The sequence below is a fragment of the Bombina bombina genome, chromosome 6 (assembly GCF_027579735.1).
Source record: "Bombina bombina isolate aBomBom1 chromosome 6, aBomBom1.pri, whole genome shotgun sequence".
NCBI lineage: Eukaryota > Metazoa > Chordata > Amphibia > Anura > Bombinatoridae > Bombina > Bombina bombina.
Window position 1 is genome coordinate 732,525,830 of NC_069504.1, and position 25,505 is coordinate 732,551,334.

At 38.7% G+C, this 25,505-nt stretch overlaps 1 protein-coding gene across 1 annotated transcript in view; it reads left to right on the top strand.

The window, feature by feature from the left end:
- Positions 1–25,505, top strand: part of RASAL3 (RAS protein activator like 3) — a 178,497-nt gene that overhangs the window by 151,776 nt on the left and 1,216 nt on the right. The window contains exons 13-17 of the mRNA XM_053717944.1: positions 1,833–1,936; positions 13,460–13,727; positions 20,406–20,522; positions 20,612–20,799; positions 21,170–21,245. Coding sequence (XP_053573919.1) covers positions 1,833–1,936; positions 13,460–13,727; positions 20,406–20,522; positions 20,612–20,799; positions 21,170–21,245 — 753 coding nt within the window. The remainder of the gene's footprint in view (positions 1–1,832; positions 1,937–13,459; positions 13,728–20,405; positions 20,523–20,611; positions 20,800–21,169; positions 21,246–25,505) is intronic.

The window sequence follows — 25,505 nt, forward strand, 5'->3', positions numbered from 1 at the left end:
CAAAGGGCCACTGGAGCGACCTGGGTCAAAGGACACCAGTAATCCGAGATGATGCAGCCGACCGGTAGTTCCAGGGACCCAGCCAGTCGAAGGGGAATGTGGTGGTCAGGGACCGGCTCCTCCAAGATGAGATCCCACACACAGAACAGGGAGAACAAAGGGCCTGGGGAATTGGGGTTGCTCTGAGGGGCCCAAAACCGCTGAGAAACAAGAGGCGGTAGGTGATAGGAGGGGTAGGAGGTTAACCCTGGCAGCCCTGTACCTGTGACATCAATGAAAACACATTAAGGAAAACCATTATTTTATATTGAACAAGAATTTCAAAAAAAACTAGAATTTACCCTTATATTAAAATCCATGTATGTTCCTTTGTTATTTGTGAAACTGTATATATTCAACAATAACCAGGTAGGATAATCACACCTGACAATTGAAAGGAAAGACCCTGGTTGTATTTTTAGCATAGTTTCCAACATTTAAAAAAATCTATTCAAGGGACCCTTTAGGCTTGATTTATTAAGCCCTTCTCTCCCCTTAGACTGCAGGTTCGCTTCTGCAAATGTACCTCTTAGTTGGAGAATTTCAATCTCCTCAGTCTCTTCCTACCAGGGAGATTGAAAGCTCCTGCCACGTGTGATTGGCTGTGTGCGGGCATGAGGTGGAGTTATACACGAGCAATGGTAGGAGAAGCCGGGTGGACAGGAATAAATATGTATAGCCCTGTCCGCCCATGGATGATAAATCAAACCCTTTGCAGCAGAGCAATTAATTAAGCAGGTTACAGATGTATAGACCATGCCCACACTGATGTATTCCTTAGCTTCTGCCACTTTGCTATTCCCCACAACACCTAATGTAAATTGTACTACAGGAATATTAAACATCTTGTGTTTTTGTGTAAAAATTCAGTTTTGTCCCATGCTTCTTAGAGAGACCAAAAAGCAATACGTATACTGTATGTCGGAGACTTGGATGCCACAATATCCAGCAATTAGTCAGACAGGTATCAATGTCAAACAGATTCCTGGGATAATTATACCATGGGACAAAAACTGCAACTGTGCAGAGAAAATCAGGACAGCTGACAAGTATGTTTTAGAGAGAGATTAGAATTTAAAGGGACACTGAACCCAAAAATTTTCTTTTGTGATTCAGATAGATCATGCAATTTTAAGCAACTTTCTAATTTACTCCCATTATCAATTTTTCTTCATTCTCTTGCTATCTTTATATGAAAAAGAAGGCATCTAAGCTTTTTCTTGGTTCAGAACTCTGGACAGCAGTTTTTGATTGGTGGATGAATGTATCCACCAATCAGCAAGGACAACCTAGGTTGTTCACCAAAAATGGGCCGGCATCTAAACTTACATTCTTGCATTTCAAATAAAGATACCAAGAGAATAAAGAACATTTGATATTAGGAGTAAATTAGAATGTTGCTTAAAATTTCATGCTCTATCTGAATCACAAAAGGAAAAATTTGGGTTCAGTGTCCCTTTAAGAACCTCTATTGTAACAGTTTTCACCATTTTCTTTTAATGTTGAAGGTACATTTATAATCATACAAATGCTGAACTTCAAATGCATAAAAAGAGCTCTCATGGTGGTAGGTGTGGTCACGTTACTTTTGTTATTTATGAATGAAACAACAACAATAATATAAAAAGATGAATACATTTCTGGTAGGTAGAATGGCATCTGGTTTATTTCTAGCTGGTAGCTGAGGGATGTAGTCAGCTTTACACTGTTATCCAATAACACTTTTAAGCCTCCAAATTAATTCTGGTTAAAAGAATATTATGGTAATGAAACAGGTTTTAATTACATTGCAGCAAACCAAAGATCAACTGGAACCATTACCTTCTATTCTAAAAGCCTTACATGAGGGGAATCCTGTGCCTGCATACATCACTGAAAATGACCCTTACAGTAGCAGGTACATGACTCTGTGCTAAAATGAATGTATATTATGTTTGTTGTCAGGGGCGGAACTAGGGTTGCCAGCTCGGCCATGTTTTCCTGGACACGTATGAGTTACACATGCTGCAGGGTAAGCAGGGAGGAACATGTATTCTGCTTCTGGAAATCCCATGAATAGTGCTGATAATTAGCACAATACATGTTCCTCCCTGCAAACCCTACAACATGTGTAATTCATAAGTGTCCGGGAAAGCTGAGGTGGCAAGAGTCAGTATGCGGATACAGCTGTCTCTAGGTGAGAGGATCACAAGATGCAGTCAGAATGCAGCTCCCATTAATCAGTCTCATTATAATACAACTGAAATACTTTTTATTCTGATACAATTGTGCAAATACTGGACTAGTGAATAGGTACCAGCATTAAAGGGACATTCTGGTCAACATTTAAATGCACATAGATGAATTACATCTTTGAATAGAAACTTATGTACAATATACATGTATTGGCAGCAATGCTTCTAGTAAAAGTTATCACTGTTTTAGTGTTAACAATTTTCTCTGCACGTGCATGTGAAGCATAACTAGATATTCACATTGCACCAGCATTTTAAATACTGCAGATGCTCAGAGCAGCAGTGGGGCTGTATCATGTAAGAATTAACAAGTGGAGTCATAACCAGATAGTACAAGCACCTTAGGCTCTCTGAACAAGTGCTGTGTTTAAAATGCTGGTGCACGGTGCATACTTAAATACGCATTTTAAACAGCTATAGCTTTTATTAGAAGCATTTTAGCTAATACATTTATATTACAAAACTGCTTCTATTCAAAACTGAAATGTCCCTTTGAACACTTTGAATGAAAGCAAAACAAATGGTATATTTGGTATATTTGGTATAAATAAAAGAGGAGGAATGATTTGAAGCTGTGTACTGGGCTGTTTTTTCCCCAGGCATAATCAGATATAATACTTAAGACGACCTTTAATCATCATTGTTTCATAGATCACACATCCTATGTTATTACATCAAACCATGCCCCAGCAAGCATTAAAGGGATGGTAACGTCAACATTAAACTTTCATGATGTAGATAAAGTGTTCAATTAAACAAAAATAAACTTTCCAATTTATTTCTATTATCAAATTTGCTTTGTTCTTTTGGTATCTTTTGTTGAAGAGCAAACCTAAGTAGGCTCATTGAAGTTCAGGAGTGTGCTTGTGTCTTTAGCACTCTGGTAACAGTGTTTTTTACAATGTTTTACAAAACAAATTTGATAATACAAGTACATTAGTTGTTTTTTATTTTTTTGTTTTTTAAATTGCTTACGCTACCTGAACCATAAAAGTTTAATTTAACTTTACTATCCTTTTATAAAAACAACTAGTCCTAGCACGGGCCATATTTTGCAGTACAGCGATCCCACCCCTTGCTCTCTCTCTCCCCCTCTCTTTTGCTTTCTCTCCCCCCCTCCTCTCTATTGCTCTCTCTCCCCATCTCTTTTGCTATCTGTCTCGCTCCACCTGTCTTTTGCTCTCTTCCCCCTCTCTTTTGCTCTCTCCCCCTCTCTTTTGTTCTCTTTTTTTCCCACTCTCTTTTGCTCGCTCTCTCCCCCTTCTCTTTTGCTCTTTCCCCTCCTCTCTCCCCTCTCTTTTGCTCTTCCCCTCTCTTTTGCTCCCTCTCTCCCCCCTCTCTTTTGCTCCCTCTCTCCCCCCTCTCTTTTGCTCTCTCTCCCCCCTCTCTTTTGCTCTTCCCCTCTCCCCCCTCTCTTTTGCTTTCTCTCACCCCCACTCTTTTGCTCTCTCTCTCTCTCCCCCCTCTCTTTTGCTCTCTCTCTCTCCTCCCTTTTGCGCTCTCTCTCTCCCTCGTCTCTTTTGCTATCTCTCTCACTTCCGTCTCTTTTGCTCTCTCTCTCACCTCCTCTCTTCTTCTGCTCTCTCTCTCTCCCCCCCCTCTCTTTTGCTCTCTCCCCCTCTCTCTCCCCCCCTCTCTTTTGCTCTCTCCACCTCTCTCTCCCCCTCTCTCTCCCCCTCTCTTTTGCTCTCTCTCCCCACTCTCTCCCCCCTCTTTTGCTGTCTCTCCCCCTCTCTCCCCCCCTCTTTTGCTCTCTCTCCCCCTCTCTTTTGCTCTCTCCCCCCCTCTTTTGATCTCTCTCCCCCCTCTCTCCCCCCCCCTCTTTTGCTCTCTCTCCCCCCTCTCTATCTCCCCCCCTCTCTCGACCCCCCTCTCTCTCTCTCTCGACCCCCCTCTCTCTCTCTCCCCCCTCTCTCCCGCCTCTCTTTTGCTCTCTCTTCCCCCTCTCTTTTGTGCTCTCCCCCCTCTTTTGATCTCTCTCTACTCATTCTCTTTTGCTCTTTCTCCCCCCTCTTTTTCTTTCTCCCCCTCTCTTTTGCTCTCTCTCTCCCCCCTCTCTTTTGTTCTCTCTCCCCCTCTCTTTTGCTCTCTTTCTCCCCCCCCTCTATTTTTCTCTCTCCCCCTCTCTTTTGCTCTCTCTCTCTTCCCCCCTCTATTTTTCTCTCTCCCCCCTCTCTTTCTCTCTCTCCCCCCTCTCTTTTGTTCTCTCTCTCTCCCTCTCTTTTGCTCCCCCCCCTCTTTTGCGCGCTCTCTCCCCCTCTCTTTTGCTCTCTCTCCCCTCTCTTTTGCTCTTTCCCCTCTCTTTTGATCTCTCTCGCATGGCCCAGGCCACGCCCACTCCCGCCTACTGTTGTCACGCCGCGAACAGCAGATCAGGTAGACTCTAAGGCCAGGTGTGTTTGTCCTTGCACTGTCTCTACTGCGCATGACAGCTTCGGACAAACACACTTGGCCTTTTATATTATAGGCTATATTGTCACTAGTGCTGGAAAATGATATAGTGACACCGAGTGGTGTCTATTAGAATATATATGACACTATTGGTGAGCCATACAACGTATATTAAAGGGATATGAAACCTACATTTTTTCTTTAATGATTCATATAGCGCATGCAATTTTAAGCAACTTTGTAATTTACTCCTATTATCAAATTTTCTTTGTTCTCTTGGTATGATTTGTTGAATGAGCAGCAATGCACATCTGGTTACTGACTGAACACATGGGTGAGCCACTGGCAATCAGTATATATATGTAGCCACCAATCAGCTGCTAGAACCTAGGTTCTTTGCTGTTCCTGATCTTTCCTAGATAAAACTTTCAGCAAAGGATAACAAGAGAAGGAAGCAAATGAAATAATTGAAGTAAATTGGGAAAAAATGTATTCTCAACCTGAATCGTGAAAGAAAATTTAAGTTTTAAGCTTAATGACCCTTTAATTCTATTAAAGGGATATGAAACCCAAATTTATTCTTTTGTGATTCAGAGCATACAATTTTTTTTAAAAGTTTCCATTTTACTTCTATCAAATTTGCTTTGTTTCCATGGTATTATTTGTTGAAGAGATACCTACTGTAGGTAAGTGTCTGTAGCACTACAGGAAATAGTGCTGCCATCTAATACTCTTGCAAATGGATAACATTCTTGCAAAACTGCTGCCATATAGTGTTCCAGGCAATATTTTACAATTACAGTACAAACATCTACATAACCAGTTTTGGACACATTGTGCTTAAGTCTTGCTTTTCTGTGCTGCTATGGGTTTTCATTTGATGAGCAAGATATCATGTATTGGGGACATAACACAACTAAAGATGTTTATCGCAGGAAACCTTGGACACGATCCCGCGTTTACAATGCAGCCCCTCTGCAGCCTCACAAACAAATATAAATCTAGCATAATGTGTTAATGTATTCAGAAGGTTTCCACAAGTGTCTAGTATGTTAGTTTGCTACAAGACTACAAAAATTATTGTACATGCAATGTGTTTTATGTTTCTTTAAAGGGACACTGAACCCAAATTTTTTTCTTTCGTGATCCAGATAGAGCATGACATTTTAAGCAACTTTCTAATTTACTCCTATTATCAAATTTTCTTCATTCTCTTAGTATCTTTATTTGAAATGCAAGAATGTAAGTTTAGATGCCAGCCCATTTTTGGTTAACAACCTGGGTTGTTCTTGCTGATTGGTGGATAAATTCACCCACCAATAAAAAAAGTGCTGTCCAGAGTTCTGAACAAATAAAAAGCTTAGATGCCTTTTTCAAATAAAGTTAGCAAGAGAATGAAGAAAAATTGATAATAGGAGTAAATTAGAAAGTTGCTTAAAATTGCATGCTCTATCTGAATCACAAAAGAAAAATTTGGGTTCAGTGTCCCTTTAAGTTAGAAAACCTGTGTTCAAGCATATTAGGCAGTCGTAATTATTGATCAAGTGGCATTGCCAGAAATTAATAATAGGTGGGCACTTGCTGGATGACCTCCTGCAATTTAAGAGTGGGGCCCAGGTGCATTGTGGTAGGGCTACGATAAGAGGGATGGGGTTGGGCATGATTTGGCAGGGCATGGGTAGTAGATGTAGTTATCTACAGTAGCGGGAAAAACAAGGTGGATCACAGTTGGAAGGAACATGGGGAGGGGCTAATGCCCCACTGGTGTCGTCACTGCATTCAACTAACTGAATGTTCTGTGTTTAACAATGTTGCTGCTATATTGTTATTATACATAATTCAAATGCTTTTATAAACAAAAACTTCTTACTAGTAAAAAATAAGATTTGTTTTCTTTAGTATATTTATTATTAATAATAATAATAATAATAATGATGATGATGATAATATAGAAGTATTGCTATTGGAGAGGTTAGATTTATTTTCATATATTATCCATTGCCAGCCTCTACAAGTTTACTAGAGATGCCTTATTAAAAATATTATAGTATGATCCACAATAATTCCATTTAAAAACGCCTAAACTTGTATATTACTGTATATTGTGCTAGATTACAAGTGGCTCGTTATTGTTAGCGCAAGTCGCAAGATGAAAGTAAACACGTTCGCTCAAGCGCAAACTAAATTTGCGTTCATCAAGTTAGCACAAGTTTTTTAATAAGGCTTTTTTAAAAGCTAAGAGTTAAAAAAATGTGCACCAAACACAACATAAATACATTAAAATAAACTGCTACACTTATATATACTCTATCAGATAAAAAAATATTCATATAAATATTAATGAAAAATGTATATAAGGATTAACCGCTTAAGCCTAATAGATATAGCTACTACATGACATGGTATTTTGCCCAGCATATTGTTATGTTCTCTGTGTAATCAGGATTAGAACATTCAGTTGTGTGCTGTTACCTTGTGTCTGATGTGTCTTGCACATATCACTGAGACGCTGCAGCAGGTACTTCAGTCAAACTTTTATTCAGCCACAACCACATGGCTTCTTTACTAACAGGTTCATCAGTAAAACTAAACATGGCTTCTGATGATGTCACAGAGACCCAAACACACCCAGAGGGTGTGGTAAGCTGAGCTTAAAGGGACACTGAACCCAAATTTTTTCTTTTGTGATTCAGATAGAGCATGCAATTTTAAGCAACTTTCTAATTTACTGGTATTATCAAATTTTCTTTGTTCTCTTGCTATCTTTATTTGAAAAAGAAGGCATCTAAGCTTTTTTTTTTTTTGGTTCAGTACTCTGGACAGCACTTTTTATTGGTGGATGAATTTAACCACCAATCAGCAAGGACAACCTAGGTTGTTCACCAAAAATGGGCCGGCATCTAAACTTACATTCTTGTTTTTCAAATAAAGATACCAAGAGAATGAAGAAAATTTGATAATAGGAGTAAATTAGAAAGTTGCTTAAAATGTCATGCTCTATCTGAATCATGAAAGAAAAAATTTGGGTTCAGTGTCCCTTTAAAGCAGCAGCACTTCTAACATATAATTATGAGACAAGGATAGTGCAAAGATACAGTAAAAGCTGCAGTAATCTTAACACATACATTGTTGACGTAGTAGCTACGTCCAACCTTCTCCCTCATGCTGCAGTCCCGCCTGTCAGCTCTGAAAGCTAAGATCGCAGCCAGAAAGAAAAGTCCTCTGTCTTCATATGGTAAGGAAGTGCTGACAGTGCTCTCGTCACCATATGAAGCAGATCACCAATGCAAACAGTGACACTTAGTGTTACTGTTTTCATTGTCCTGTGGTGGTGCAGTGGGTGGTGTGGGTGGGTCGGGAGGGAGGTGGGTGGGCGACCCATCGCTGGAGGAGGAGGGAGGGGACAGGTTCCAACGGCCACACAATATTTTAGCAACAGAAAAAAGTATTATGAGAGGGAAGGGAGAGGGGGTCCCTACAGAGTGAGTGATTGGAGGGTGGAGGGGGGGGGGGTAATGGAGGCGTTATGCTACCGAAAAAATGTTTTTTATGAATAAAAAAATAAAAAAGTATAAAAAATATATATAAAAACTAGGTATTGGCAAACAGCTGCCCTTTTATGGCAGACACTAGTTAGAGGGGAAGGGATAGAGAGCTGTTTGGAAGGGATCAGGGAGGTGGGAAGGTAAGGGCGGATCCTACACTGCAGACTGCCTTTCAGTACCTAAGATGGTAGTGACCAGTGGGGGTGAGGGAGGGAAGAGAGCTGTTTGAGCGAAATCAGGGGGTGAAAGGTGTCAGCTGGAAGGGTCATCTCTACACTAAAGCTAAACTAAACCTTACAAGCCTGATTAACCCCTCCACTGCTGGGAATTTCAGAAGTGTGGTGCGCAGCTGCAATTAGCAGCCTTCTAATTACCAAAAAGCAATGGCAAAGTCATGCATGTCTGCTATTTCTGAACAAAGGGGATCCCAGAGATGCTTTTACAATCATTTGTGTCATGATTGCACAAGCTATATAGAAATGGAAAAAGTGATAAGTGGTGTGATAGCTCTTATTACTAACAGTGGGCTGTATCCAAAGATTCACAAAAATCCCTTAAATGTGAAAAAACAGAAATGCAAGATAACAAAGGGGGATAAGCGCTCCTGGTGGGGAGCTTACTGTCTAAAATAGGAGTGTAAAATAATGATGAATTAAATTAATTTATCTACATAAAAAAATTATTAATACAATGTATGTGTGTAAATAATAAAATTAATTTGATTAATTTTACAATTTAAAATGAATGAAAACACTAATAAGTACATAGTCCCGGTTCTGAACAAATAGTAAAGCGTCCGTGGCAAGCGGAAAAAGTATCTTAGCTGTGCACAGCAAATACCTTTGGTAGTTTGATGAGGGCCAAGGCTTGCAACTGAACTCTGAAGTAAGCTGTTGTGGATGTCCCCAGTCACGTGATCTTTGGTTGTCCAATGGGGTAAGTTCACCGTGGTCTGTTCTAAAGATGCGTGTTATTAAAGGGACAGTCAACACCAGAATTGTTGTTGTTTTAAAAGATAGTTAATCCTTTTATTACCCATTCCCCAGTTTTGCACAGCCACCACGGTTATATTAATATACTTTTTACCTCTGTGATTACCTTGTATCTAAGCATCTTCTGACAGCCCCCTGATGACATGACTTTTTATTTATTATCTATTGACTTTCATTTTAGCCAATTAGTGCAGTGTCTGCCACAATTCACAAGTGTGCTCACAATGTTATCTATATGGTTTACAGGAACTAGCTCTCCCCTGTTGTGAAAAGCAAATACAAAAGCATGTGATTAGAGGCGGCCTTCAAGGGCTTAGAAATTATCATATGAGCCTTCCTAGGTTTTGCTTTCAACTAAGAATACCAAGAGAACAAAGCAAAATTGTTGATAAAAGTAAATTGGAAAGTTGTTTAAAATTACATGCCTTATTTGGAACATGAAAGTTTTTTTTGGACTTGACTGTCCCTTTAAGTGGAGAAACAATGTTGCAAATGCAAGGAGAATAATTGATGAAATTGAAAATGTGAGCGCTCCAACAGGCTAGTTCTCTCAAGTCGGTACATAAACTCCTGTTCAGCTCACTTAGGCGATATTAGGTCAATTGAAAGTCGGTGGATTAATATAGCCAGATAAAAGCATCACAACAGGTGTATGACAAAGCTACACACTTGTTTGATACAAAAAAGTGTAGATCTATGCTTACTACCACTGCTCTGCTAATATTTGGCATATCTGTAAAGACCAAGAAGCAGAACAGGTGCACTTTCACACTTTGCTGAGATCGAGTGAGTTTAAGTTTGCAAAAATATCCTGTTGTGGCGCTTCTTTATGCTCACAAAGGCCATACTTTCTATTCTTCCCGCACCAACCTTAGCAGATTTAAGCAGGACAGGGGCATTCCACATTTTGGGGCTGATTTATCAATGTCTGTCGACATGATACCCTGTTGCGTTTCTTGTCTGACAGACATCGCTGTATGCCGACAGCGTATGCAATTTAACATTGCACAAGCAGTTCACCAGAACTGCTTGTGCAATGCCGCCTCCTGCACATTTGCAGCCAATCGGCTGATAACAGGGGGTGTCAATCAGCCCGATCGTAAAGGATCGGGCGGATTGCAGACCGCAGCCTCAGAGACAGCGGACCAGTTATGAAGCAGTGGACTTTAGACCGCTGCTTCATAACTGCTATTTCCGGTGAGCCTAAAGACTTGCATGGAAACAGGGGCATCAAGCTCCATTCGCAAGTTGATAATTCGGCCCCTTTGTATCAAACAAGTGTGTGGTTTTGTAATTGTAATATACCTGTTGTGGCACTTTTATCCGGCTATATTAACCCATTGGGACTTTCAATTCACCTAATATCGTCTAAGTGAGCTAAACAGGAGTTTATGTACCGTTTTGAGAGAACTAGCCTGTTGGAGCGCTCATTATTTTCAATTTCATCATTTATTCTCCTTGCATTTGCAACACTGTTTCTCCACTTAATAACACGCATCTTTGAAACAGACCACGGTGAACTTACCCCATTGAACAACCAAAGGTCTCTTTGACTCTCCTCTGAAGAGTGGCAACATGGGGGCCTCAAAACAACTCTCAAATGACCTGAAAATAAAGATTGTTCAACATTATGGTTTAGGGGAAGGCTACAAAAAGCTATTGCAGAGATTTAAGTGAGGAAATGGATGACCACAGGCACAGTTCTTGTTAAGGCCAGAAGTAAAATATTGGAGAGGCAAAGGCAAAGGATGGTGAGAACGGTCAAAAACAGCCCACAGACCACCTCCAAAGACCTACAACATCATCTTGCTGCAGATGGTGTCACTGTGCATCGTTCAACAATTCAGCGTATGGGAGAGTGATGCCTTTTCTGCACACACGAAGAAGCCTTTTCTGCACACACGCCACAAACAGAGTCACTTGAGGTATGGAAACGCACATTTGGACAAGCCAGCATTATTTTGGAAGAAGGTGCTGTGGACTGATGAAACAAAGATTTAGTTATTTGGTCATAACAAGGGGCGTTATGCATGGTGGCAAAAGAACACAGCGTTCGAAGACAAACACTTGCTAGCCACAGTAAAATTTGGTGGATGGTCCATCATGCTGTGGGGCTGTGTGGCCAGTGCCAGTACTGGGAATCTTGTTAAAGTTGAGGGTCGCATGGATTCCACTCAATATCAGCAGATACTTGAGAATAATGTTGAGGAATCAGTCACAAAGTTGAAGTTACGCCGGAGCTGGATATTGCAACAAGACAACGACCCAAAACACTGTTTCAAATCTACTCTGGCATTTATGCAGAGGAACAAGTACAATGTTCTGGAATGGCCATCCCAGTCCTCAGACCTGAATATCATTGAAAATCTGTGGGGTGATTTGAAGCAGGCTGTCCATGATCGGCAACCATCAAACCTAACTGAACTGGAGATGTTTTGCAAGGAGGAATGGTCCAAAATACCTTCATCCAGAATCCAGACACTCATTATAGGCTATAGGAAGCATCTAGAGGCTGTTATTTCTGCTAAAGGAGGCTCTACTAAATATTGATGCAATATTTCTGTTGGGGTGCCCAAATTTATGCACCGGTCTATTTTCGTTTTGATGCATATTGCACATTTTCTGTTAATCTAATAAACCTCATTTCACTACTGAAATATTACTGTGTCCTTCAGTTATTGATAGATCAAAATAAAATTGCTGATCAAAAGACCCAATTATTCATAAATGAAAATCATGGAAATTGTCAGGGGTGCCTAAACTTTTGCATACGACTGTATGTATATATGTATTTACAGACATATATACACATATAATCACATAAATAAATATGTACACATATGTTGCATTGGAGTCCTTTGCAGTCAAGTAGATGAAAGAAATTCAAAATCATATTTATGCAATATTTATATATAATAAAGTGTTATACTGTGTATTTACTGTAAATATTTGACATTCCAATATCCTGCACATAAGTATTCTTAAATAGATATTCCTATATATATATATATATATATATATATATATATATATATATATATATATATATATATATATATATATATATATATATATATATAATCATCTATATATTTAGGAATAGATATATATTTGTGCAAAAAAAAAGAATAAATAAAACATATTCTGCTATTGCAGAACATTGGATTATGAAATATGCAATGTTATCTTCTTATGTTGCGCTTTTAAATAACCGTGATCAGCTCCATTAAAGTCTATGGGAGAATACATTTTTGCATTTGCGACTTCTCAAAGTCTATTTGTTACTGCAAACTTTTTACTTTCAACTTGTAATATGAGCGTGAATATCCGAGCGCAAATAAAATACGTTTAGAGGTTTTAACCCAAGTGCAAACTGCCGCTCCCCTCTAGCCCTAAATACATTTTATAAGCACATTATTGAGGTTATTTCTCACCACCCTCTAGTTATGGGTGCCACCATGTTGAAATCTGGCTTTCAATGCATTGCAGTGCTGATATGTTTGTTCATGTGCAGCAACTCTCCTTCAGATACCTGCAGTATAACCTAAGTTACAAAATGATGGTACCCATATTAATTTAGAGGGCGGTGTATAAATGTTTAGTGTACTTTTAAGCAAGAGATGAGTGCAGGGAACAAATGATTTACACCATGGGGTCAATATATTATTGGCCGAATTGGGCCAATTCACCCTGTTTCAAGGCTCGCCGGAAACAGGAGTTAAGAAGCAGTGATCTATAGACCGCTGCTCCTTAACTCATACGCCACATTTGAGGCGGTGGACAGCAATCCTCCCGATCCTATACGATCGGGCTGATTGACCGCCCTTCTGCTAGTGGCCGATTGGCTTCGAATCTGCAGGGGCGGTATTGCACAAGCAGTTCACTAGAACTGCTTGTGCAATGCTGAATACAGATAGCGTATGCTGTCCGCATTTAGCGGTCTGGCAGACATAATACTCTACAGCGTATCATGTCCGCCAGACTTTAATAAATTTACCCCGATATCTTTAGCTCCATTGGTTTAAAGACCTATAGCTATGCTGTATTTATTTTATGAAAGTTTCTAAAGAACATAAGAATATAAAAAAAAGAAGAGTGTATCCTGTACATTGAGTAAAGATTTATAGTTTTATTTATAAACTTCTCATTGGTCAAAAATATCCACACACTATATATATATATATATATATATATATATATATATATATACATACAGTATATTTGCAAGTTTTAGTGATATTCTTTATTTTCAACACAGACAGGAAGAGAGGGATGAGCCTGACTTTGTAGCCCCAAGAGATCTATGCAAATTCCGCCCCTTGATAAATAAAAGCCTATCAATGAATAGTCTGATGAGAGAACGTCTGCCTCCACCAATAAGGAGTGAAGAGAAGGAAAAAAGAAGCAGACGTCAAGTGAGCCGCACGCAGAGTGTTCCTGCTCAGAGCAAACCGGGGCGTAGGGGAGTGACAGACACCTCTGCAGTGGGAGAAAAACCTCAGCTTCAAAGAGATGACAATGTACAAGTAAGTAATTACAAACAGAAATGAATATTCCTAGGTTCAGTCTCAGCATAGCACTAGTATTTTAATTTAATCTCCATTTCTCTCTCTTCAGAATTTCAGAACAATCTCATTAATGGGTTGTTCCCAGTACTAAAAAAAATAATGTGTATATATATATATATCTATATATACACAGTATATATAAATATATATGTATATACACACAAATATATATATATATATATATATATATATATATATATATATATATATATATACACACACACATATATATTTATATACAGTGGGGCAAAAAAGTATTTAGTCAGCCACCAATTGTGCAAGTTCTCCCATTTAAGAAGATGAGAGAGGCCTGTAATTTTCATCATAGGTATAGTTGAGAGACAAAATGCGGAAACAAATCCAGACAATCACATTGTCTGATTTGGAAAGAATGTATTTGCATATTATGGTGGAAAATAAGTATTTGGTCACCTACAAACAAGCAAGATTTCTGGCTCTCACAGACCTGTATCTTCTTCTTTAAGACGCTCCTCTGTCCTCCACTTATTACCTGTATTAATGGCACCTGTTTGAACTTGTTATCAGTATAAAAGACACCTGTCCACAACCTCAAACAGTCACACTCCAAACTCCACTATGGTGAAGACCAAAGAGCTGTCGAAGGACAGCAGAAACAAAATTGTAGACCTGCACCAGGCTGGGAAGACTGAATCTGCAATAGGCAAGCAGCTTGGTGTGAAGAAATCAACTGTGGGAGCAATAATTAGAAAATGGAAGACATACAAGACCACTGATAATCTCCCTCGATCTGGGGCTCCACGCAAGATCTCACCCCGTGGGGTCAAAATGATCACAGGAATGGTGAGCAAACATCCCAGAACCACACGGGGGGACCTAGTGAATGACCTGCAGAGAGCTGGGACTAACGTAACAAAGGCTACCATCAGTAACACACTATGCCACCAGGGACTCAGATCCTGCAGTGCCAGACATGTCCCCCTGCTTAAGCCAGTATATGTCCGGGCCCATCTGAAGTATGTTAGAGAGCATTTGGATGATCCAGAAGCGGGTTGGGAGAATGTCATATGGTCAGATGAAACCAAAGTAGAACTGTTTGGTAGAAATACAACTCGTCGTGTTTGGAAGAGAGAGAATGCTGAGTTGCAACCAAAGAACACTATACCTACTGTGAAGCATGGGGGTGGCAACATCATGCTTTGGGGCTGTTTCTCTGCAAAGGGAACAGGACGACTGATCCGTGTACATGAAAGAATGAATGGGGCCATGTATCGTGAGATTTTTAGTGTAAACCTCCTTCCATCAGCAAGGGCATTGAAGATGAAACGTGGCTGGGTCTTTCAGCATGACAATGATCCCAAACACACCGCCCGGGCAACGAAGGAGTGGCTTCGTAAGAAGCATTTCAAGGTCCTGGAGTGGCCTAGCCAGTCTCCAGATCTCAACCCCATAGAAAACCTTTGGAGGGAGTTGAAAGTCTGTGTTGCCCAGCGACAGCCCCAAAACATCACTGCTCTAGAAGAGATCTGCATGCAGGAATGGGCCAACATACCAGCAAAAGTGTGTGACAACCTTGTGAAGACTTACAGAAAATGTTTGTCCTCTGTCATTGCCAACAAAGGATATATAACAAAGTATTGAGATGAACTTTTGATATTGACCAAATATTTATTTTCCACCATAATTTGCAAATAAATTCTTTCCAAATCAGATAATGTGATTGTCTAGATTTGTTTCCACATCTTGTCTCTCATAGTTGAGGTATACCTATGATGAAAATTACAGGCCTCTCTCATCTTCTTAAGTGGGAGAATTTGCACAATTGGTGGCTGACTAAATACTTTTTTGCCCCACTGTATATATATATATATATATATATATATATATATATATATACACACACACACACATATATATATACACACAAACTCTTTGAGTAGGCAGAAATTAATTCAAAATGGATCCATTGACTCCTCCCCCTAGGAGTTTTACTTTTAGGTAAGGCATAAGAGATAAGCAGAAGAACAAATTACACAGAATGCAAAGAGTAAGGAGTCAAGTACTTGATGAGAAAAACAATGAGGGTTATGTTCTGACACTCTAAACATAAAATAATTGATTCATGGTTACAAATAAATCCTTTTTCCCTCACAATTCATATGATGAGAGCACATGAATGAGTATTATTTACAAATGGTTCAGTATAAAAAAATTAAGGACAGATAGACCTGAGAAGTACCTGTGATGGCATAAACTAGATAAGAATAAAAGAAGTGGCAGAAGAAGATAGCAAAATAATGGAAAACCAGATGTCTATGAGGGTCACAAGAATTCAGAAAGGCAAAACCTTCTAATGTAATTGGTGGCCAAACTAAAAAAAGGTAAATATAATGGAAGAAGGTAAGGCAGTAGCTGCAATGGTCCTCAAGACTAAGAATAATGAATACAAATAATGGGAAGGAAACAAAATTACATATTTGATGCAGGTTTTGTACTGAAGAATATGAAATGAACCACAATGGCAACTAAAAAAACTCTACCTATTAGTGCTGAAAAATGGAATGCTGTGAAATCAGGTCACTTTTTATTGAAAACTTAAACTAAATCAAAGCATTGAGGATACATTAGGCATTGCTTAACTTCAAGTAGCTAATGTCTAGTTAGTTGCATGCACTGACAGGAAGACTGTAGTCACACATAGGAGGAACTTCATTTCATCAGGTGACAAAACACTTTGTGGAAGATGTTTAATCAATGTCTCCTCTCAACATCTGCTTGTTCAATTTGTTGTGCTGGGATGAAGTAAAACTGTTTACAAATCTGTCAGGTTTCTGTGTTCTGTTAAGTCCATGTTCAAGTTTCATTTGCATAAAGGTTTAATCAATTTGTGCACACAACTCATTAGCATCTAGACCAGGGGTGGGCAGACTTTTGTAAGGCAAGGGCTACCTCTAATTTTATTCCAAGTGACGTGGTCACCTAACTAAAAAAAAAAAAAACACCATTCGATGGCTGAAAATTGTATTTTTGCCACAAATAGGACCTGCTGGCTGAAAATTTTATTTTTGCCACAAATAATACAGCTTTAAAAATCAGCCGTGCTCTTTAATAATAAATACAGCCACGCTCTTTACTTACTGCAAGAGCTCTCTCTTTACGTCACGCTGGGACCATCAAGCAACCTTATCTGTGTACCGCGCCTGCGTATGAATAAGTCTCACAATCAAGATGGCTCAAGTCTAGGGCTAGCGGAGTAGTCAAGCCTGGAAGACATGGAAAACCCACAGCTCAGGTACAACGATGACAATGAACTATTCTCAGCCAATCATAGACAGACTCATTCTACAAAGTAATTTTATTGGCTGGACGCCATGTCAGGTTGATTAGGGGGCAGGTCCTGTTGGCTGCTCTCCGTCCGTCCGCTACTAGCTCAAGACTAATGCGAATAGTTGGGACAGTGACAGCGGCAGGACCTGCAGGCTCTGCACCACCTTACACAGCAACCAGAAACTGGTATAGTAGCAACAACACTGACCTGCAAACTCTGGGGACAGAAAGCTGCAGAAACTAGCACAAATTATAGCTAATATTAGTGTGTCAGAGACAGTATCAGAGAGCAGCATCAAAGCCTGGTACAGAGTAAGTAAAAAAACCTGAGTGGGAGTAACAGACCCTGGGAAAAAAATAACACCAGACCATTTACCCAGCAGAGCCTGGTGACAAGTAACGGAGGACAGAACTAGAAAGTAGCAGCAAAATATCAGACAGAGCAGGACCTGGAACTGCCAAACCCAGGGATACCGAGCAGCACCTCAGCCTGGCGCATGAAGAGTCTGTACTATGGACTGACCGCTCTTGAGACAAAAAGTAGGAGAGTTTGGGACAGGCAGTAACCAAAGAGTTCAGCTACAACCACGTTGCGCATGCTGAAGTACACATAACGCTGTCATAGACTCATAGCCGATTTCAAAAGTCTGCATAAGAGACACATTTCTCAAACGTCTACGGTGGCGAGGCTCTTCACTCAGAATCTAGATTGTGAGAAATGTTTCTCTTATTATGCAGACTTTTGAAATCTTCCAGGCGGTCACCTCAAAATTCACTAATGGTCCACTGGTAGACCGCGATCTACCTCTTGCCCACCCCTGATCTAGACTGTATCAATCTAGTTTTCAATCCGTTCTCAGTTCTGAACTAATCAGCTGCTTCTCACTTCAGTTCTTAATCCAACTTTTTGTCTTGATTGCTTCAGTTCTGTGTGACTATAAAAATGATACTCTTTCAATCTCTTCTGTGTCAGAGAACTCTAGCTGCTGCATGCCCACTGCTCCGCCCCCCTCTTTCTCTCTTGTCAAACACAGAACTTGACATGAACAGAACCGCAACAAAATTTCTCAGCGCTAGTTTGAAAAGCAGTGACACAGCCATTATACCTGCCGTTGTGTTGATAAAGATATGTGTGTGTGAGTTATAATGAGAGTTAGGGGCCTATCAATCAAGCTCCGAACGGAGCTTGACGGCCCATGTTTCTGGCGAGTCTTCAGATTCGCCAGAAACACAAGTTATGGAGCAGCGGCCTGCTCTGAGCAGGCGGATAGGAATCGCCGAAATTCAACCCGATCAAGTAAGATTGGGTTGATTGACACCCCTTGCTGGCGGCCGATTGGCCGCGAGTCTGCAGAAGGTGGAGTTGCACCAGCAGCTCTTGTGAGCTGCTGGTGCAATGCTGAATACAGAGAGCGTATTGCTCTCCGCATTCAGCGATGTCTTGCGGACCTGATCCGCACTGTCGGATCAGGTCTGCAAAACATTTGATAAATAGGCCCCTATGTTTCTCATAGCGCTAATGAATACAATACTGTAAGCCTATATTGTTATCGCGCTGAGCAGTGAAGTTAAAACAAGCCTTATTTTCTTGCCAAGTATCCAAGGTCTTAGATAGCCTGCAATGCTATTTCAATTATATGTTCTCTAAATGCAAAGAAAATGAACAGCTTTAATAGCTGATAATACTGGTTTGATTCATTATTTGTGTATGGAGTCATGAAGTTTCCAATCCCTTACATGTATGTATTAAAATCCCATTTAAGACAGGATCACACTGGTTTCACTAACTAGACTGGCACAAATTAACTCAACACAGAGTGAAGTGTGCCAGGAACAGAACCAGTTCAAAATGACTGCAGGAGAATAGCATGAAACACACAGGTTCCTTGTGGAAACAGACATAATAGAATACACACTGGAAACACACTGGAAATATTGGCAGTATATTACAAAAAAGTTTTTTTTAAAATGCACAAATATTTTTGTTGACTAGATTTGTGAAAATTGAGGACAATGCCAAACAGAAGGAAAAAGGGTAAAAATAAAGGTCATTGGCCAATAGACCAGTTGGAATACAAAAACATAAAAAAAAGCCACTGGTTAGCAGCCACCATAGGAAGAAGAAGTTGTAGATGACAGGACAATTCCTAAACTGACTGGAAAACTATATATCCATAAATATGGCATACATTTGGGGTGACACCATTCAGAGGTCCTTAATGGGGAGCTCTGATCTGGTTGGTGACCTTCAAGTGATATGAATATAACATGGAAATTAGGTCCATGGAGCACAACAGTATTCCCTGTAGTCCATGGGGGTGAAGAGGAAGAACTAGGAAACAATTTACTGTGCCCCATCCTATTGAATGAAAATATCCAAAGATCCAAAAGCCTGGTGTATGTTGCCAACAAAAAAGAGGAAAACCACTTAACATGGCATAACATCATTATACACAAATGCTGACACATTCAGTAATTGTTTATTTTAGTGATGCTCTTGGCACAACACTCTTAGTCCCCTACATATGTTTTTACTTTTTTGTTTACTTTATTATTTTTTTTTATTTATATAGTTTTGTGAATTAGTTTTATGAGTTTTTAAAAATAATTTTTGGGTTTAAATTAGTATTGTTATTATTATTATTCCATTAGTTATATCTTTTTATTTATTCTTAATTTTCTTTTGAACGTTGGAGTCATGTGCAGTGTAGAGCGGTAGTGTAGCCTGAAGAATGTATATGTGGGTGTTGTTTTTTGGCTATTTACTTTCGCAAAAGGTAATATGAACCTTGGGAGTTGAGTCATTTGCTATTTAAGTGAGTTTATGTATTCATTTTATATACAGCTTAAGAAAAGTGCAGGTCACATTGTTGAATGAATTGCTGTTTAATAAACTGCTTTTGTAGGTGAAGATGGAATAACATATGGATTTTTCTTCATTTGAGTTCAATTTGACCATTTTTTTTGTATTTTCACAATAAAATCATAGTCTGACTCAGTGGCCTGGCTTTAATAAAACCCATTTGTGAAACTAATATGTAAAAATAAGATTTTAATTTCCCTTTAAAGAAAAATTCTAAAAAACATTCTAGTGGTTTCCTGAGCTAACTCCACTATGACAAACATATGAATAAAGTTTAAATAAACAGGCTGGAATCAGAAGAGAGGGTAAAGTGTAGACGAAAGAAAGCTGGCGTTAGAAATGAGGAATACTGTGAGAAATAGCACTGAAAAACAGGAAAATGTAGCTGCAAAGATGATATAAGGAAAGTAGACAATTGAGATGCTTTAGAAAACAATAGATAATACTGTCCTTTCTCCTATACTCAGAGAAGACCATGGGTTAGACCTTCCTCTACACTCCCACGTAGGAAATCCACAGTACCTTGGTGCAGGAATGAGGACTTACCGTTACTTGGACAAGAGCCTGGAATAGTTCAAGACCAGGTAAGAGATTAAGACATACCGGCACTGTCAACAATCAGGAGAGGTTGCCAGTACTGTTGATATCCTTTATTTATACCATTCATTTTTAGAGTCCTCACTTACAAGAGATTAAGAGCCAGATAGCAGAAAATCAAGGAAAGCAAAAAGATCTAGAAGGACAGTTTCTTGCTATGTCAGGGCAGATACAGGAGTTGCTGGGACAACTCTCAAAAGTAGACGAGACCCAGAGGGCATTTCAGGATGAGGTGGCTGAAAAACTGAGCCAGTTATTGGAGAGGTGAGTCAAATAAATTCTCTTAACATGATTATTTTATAAAGAAACATTCAATGCTTATATGAAACACACCTCAAAGATGAAACATTTGTTATAACAAATTCAGCACCATTAATTTATGATAATGAACCTCCTTGTAAACATCTCCACTGAATAACCACCAGCAAAAGTGCTATATACACACACACAGACACACACATATATATATATATATATATATATATATATATATATATATATATATATATATATATATATATATACATGCACACACACAAATACAAAACATCATTCAGATTACATTAAAATTTCATTTTTGTTAGCATAAGCCATATTACAAAATTAATATAAGCATTTTATCACTCTGTTTTAGGATAAATGCCTTAGAACTTCAGAAGCATGAAGAGCAGTCAATGGGAGAAAATGTGGCACAAAGAATCACAGCTTTGGTGAGATTGGACACTTTAGTTTACAAGATATACATCTCATATCTGTAACCCAGTATAAAGATACAGAATTTGGCAATGCTAGGTCCAGAGTTCACACTGGTATAACCAGTAATTGCTAAATAGCTGAATCATTAGTGATACTGCACTTCTATACTTTTAGTGACAAACCTTATTATCTAGCTCAAAAGGAACAGTGTAATATGGATTTAATTTAAGTCACGAAAACAAATAATTGGCACTGACAAATACATGCATTTGCAATTCTTACAAATGAGTGTTGTAGAGCACCATATATAACATAAGATAAATGTAAACATGGAAAACACATCATAGGGCTAAATTACAAGTGGAGCGCTAATTTATTGCACGCCCGTAAACAGGCAAGTTCGCATGTTTTCGGCTATGCAATAAATAACCGTTACCGTTACCATTACAAGTCGCTGGTTATTGCTTCCACAAGCTTGTGGTGGCAAATAGCTCTCCAAAAATTAACCAAAGGACAGATCTCTGGTTAGTTTTTAAAATTTCCCAATTGCCCCCAAAATAAAGTGAAGCAGTTATGAGGGTTTAAAGTGTGCTGGTGTGGGGTGTTCTTTTACATTGTGGTCTATGGGAATAGTGTGTTCCCAGTAAATATATATGAATATGCTTATATAATATATATAATATTCATATATATTTCAATCTGCTGCCCATCGCTGCACGACTTACCCCCTTCGCTGCGCTAGGTTCTCATGCCATGTCTCACAACATAAAAGCAAGACTTTGAGCGCAAAACTTCCTAGCAATGCGAACGCAAGCTCGCATTCACATTGCCCTGCACTTAAAGGGATACTGAACCCAATTTTTTTCTTTAATGATTCAGATAGAGCATGCAATTTTAAGCAACTCTCTAATTTACTGCTATTATTAATTTTTCTTTGTTCTCTTGGTATCTTTATTTGAAAAATCAGGAATGTAAGCTTACGAGACGGCCCATTTTTGGTTCAGCACCTTGGATAGCGCTTGCTGATTGGTGGGTACATTTAGCCACCAATAACCAAGCTGTACCCAGGTGATGAACCAAAGATGGGCCGGCTCGTAAGCTTACATTCCTGATTTTTCAAATAAGGATACCTAGAGAACGAAGAAAAATTGATAACAGGAGTAAATTAGAAAGTTGCCTAAAATTGCATGCTCTATCTGAATCACAAAATAAAAAATTTGGGTTCAGTGTCCCTTTAACTTTGTGCTAACCCATTTTCATGGATTATAAACATAGGCCTAGATTGCATTGCTGTTGTAAACTGTGTTAAAGGGACAGTCCGGTCAAAATTGAAATGCACATTGATGAATTACATCTCTTTGAATAGAAACAAATTTGCAATATACATGTATTGGCAATAATGCTTCTAGTAAAAGTTATAACTATTTTAGTGTTAGTATTTTTCCCTGCACGTGCATGTGAAGCAAATCTAGATATTATCAGTGCTTCAACATTTTAAATACTGCAGCTGCTCAGGGCACCAGTGGGGGCTTGTATTATATCAGCAATTAGAAAATTGAGTCGTTATCCGATAGTACAATCACCTTAGGATCTCTGAGCAAGTGCTGTATTTAAAATGCTGGTGCACGGTGCATATTTAAATACAGTTTTGAAACAGCTATAGATTTTATTAGAAGCATTTTTGCTAATACTTGTATACTAAAAATGCTTCTATTTAAAACTGAAATAAATCCATGTGGATATCAATTTTGGCTGGAATATCCCTTTAATTTCAATGGAGAGACTTTTTATTACAAGTGGTTTACACATTTTACACCACCAATGGAAAATTAGACAATAGTTATGTGCAAGTAACAGCGCAATAATAAAATGTTCCAACATATCAGAGCATTTTTCATTTGTACTTTTATGTCCCTTTAATTATAATGCAGGACAATTGGGGTTCACCAGGAAGCAAATCATCACTGTGACAGTCTGAGGTGTTCATGATTTAAAGGGATACTAAATCCAATTTTTTCTTTCATGATTCAGATAGAGCAGCAATTTTTCTAGTTTACTCCTATTATTATTTTGTCTTCATTCTCTTGCTATATTTGTTTGAAAAGCAAGAATGTAAGCTTAGGAGCCGGACCATTTTTGGTATAGCATCTAAATGTAGCCACCAATCAGCAAGCCCTATCAAGGGTGCTGAATCAAAAATAGGTCAGCTCCTTAGCTTAGATTCCGGCTTTTTAAAAAAAATATACATTAGATGCATTTAGATGCTGAACCAAAAATGGGCCGGCTCCTAAGCGTGCATTATTGCTTTTCAAACCAAGATAGCCAGAGAACAAAGAAAAAATGATAATATGAGTAAATTAGAAAGTTGCTTAAAATTCCATGCTCTATCTGAATCATGAAAGAAAACAATTGGGTTTAGTACCCCTTTAAGGGACATTATAGTTGAAAAATTACATGTTCTAATTTGTTAGAAAACAAAAAGTAAAAATGAGAGAAAATATTTTTGATATAACAAAAAAGCCGAACTAAAGAAATATATAATAGTCACTAAAACAAAGGGATGTTAACAATTGCTTACAATGCTTAAGAAGATACTTACCTTACTGAGTAGCAAAGTGAAGCAGGAGGAACCTACTCTACATCTGGTATGTGCATTTGTGCCATTTGGAAAGAAACAAATGCCTTGAAATAGCCGTATGTCTCTGGAGGCCACCATCTTTGGCATTCGTTTCGTTCCGAATGGAATGAATGCACATACCTACTCTATATCATATCAGACCTTCCAACCGTCCCAAAGCCTGCACGGGTTGGGAGGTTTGCTCGTTGTCCCAATTTTCAGGGACTGTCCCAGCTCTGCCAAGGATATGCCCGTACTCATGCCTGCTTACTACACAACACAACTTCTCCCATAATACATCAGTAGCTCCGCCCTATGTTCCACAGCCCCACCCTCAAAACACAGATCTACTGGCTTGCCTGCCCCAGAAAGCCTTTAAGAAATGTTGGAAGTGTGATATATGAACACTAGCGCTATCTGATTGACCTATTTCATTTTATTGGACACTATTTTTCTAACTCCATCAGCTCTGTTTTGTTTAGGATAGGATTTTGCTAGTTACTATCTATTTTTGTGCTTTAAAAAAAAATACAAAACATGAGTCTCTGATCTTGTAATCAAATTATTGCATATGCCATATTCTTACCGCTTTCCTTTTAGTAATTGAATAAGATAAAGCAAAGTCCCTTTATGCCCATCTGCCCACCATGGTCTAGTTTGCAGATACTTTCTAATTATTTATATTTTCATCCAATTGATAACTAAAACAACCAATCAAGATGCAGTGGCAAAACCAAACCCACCCCTTTTTTAGATTGCTTAATGAGTGATTATTATTATTGTTATGGGGAAGTACTTAGATGTCAGCTACTTTGTGAGGGGGGGGGTACTTAGATGTTAAGAGAGCTTTGAAGTAGGTGTAATAATATTGGTGGGTTCTTTAGGTGATGTCTGTCTTGGCATTGTGAGATACACAACACTTACCAGTGACTTCTGGGCCTCAAACAACAGCAATTTATTAAGCAGAAGAACACTCCATGACTTTTGCTCTACATTGTAGTTTTGATGCTCCACACTTTGATCTGGTAGATGGCCTCAATAGGCTGATGGCCATAACCTACCTAGTACTGTGTCCTGATTGGCATTATATGTTACTGTGTCTTGCTGTTGTGACCTATTGACCATTTATGCAACCTGTGCTATCTGTCATTTCCAGCTATTGTTGGCCATTTCCCGTGTTTATTGTCCATTTCCAGAGGAATCTTACTCTCTTACCATTTCACTGAAAAAAAGGGCATAGCATACCTCTTCCAATAAAAAAGAAAGTGGTTGGTGTGATAGCTCTTCTGGTGACAGTGGGCTAAATCCAAGATTTCACAAAAAATCCCTTTAAATGTGAAAAAAACAAGAATGAAAGAAAACGGAGTTGGATAAGGGTTCCTAGGGGGAGCTTACTTTTAGAGATATATGTGTTTAAATAAACAAATTTGGAGTATGAACAAATAAATACAATGAAGTTTAATTGATACAGTATTAGTGTATAAATGATATTATGTATGAGTCAATAATACAGTGTAATAACAAATCTGATAATTAAAACACATAAGATGCCGGAATCAAAAATAATGTTAACATATAGAAAACATATACTGTACATAGTAAAAACTGGATGCAATATAAAAATGGAGACTATAAAAACAATCAATGTTAATCCTTG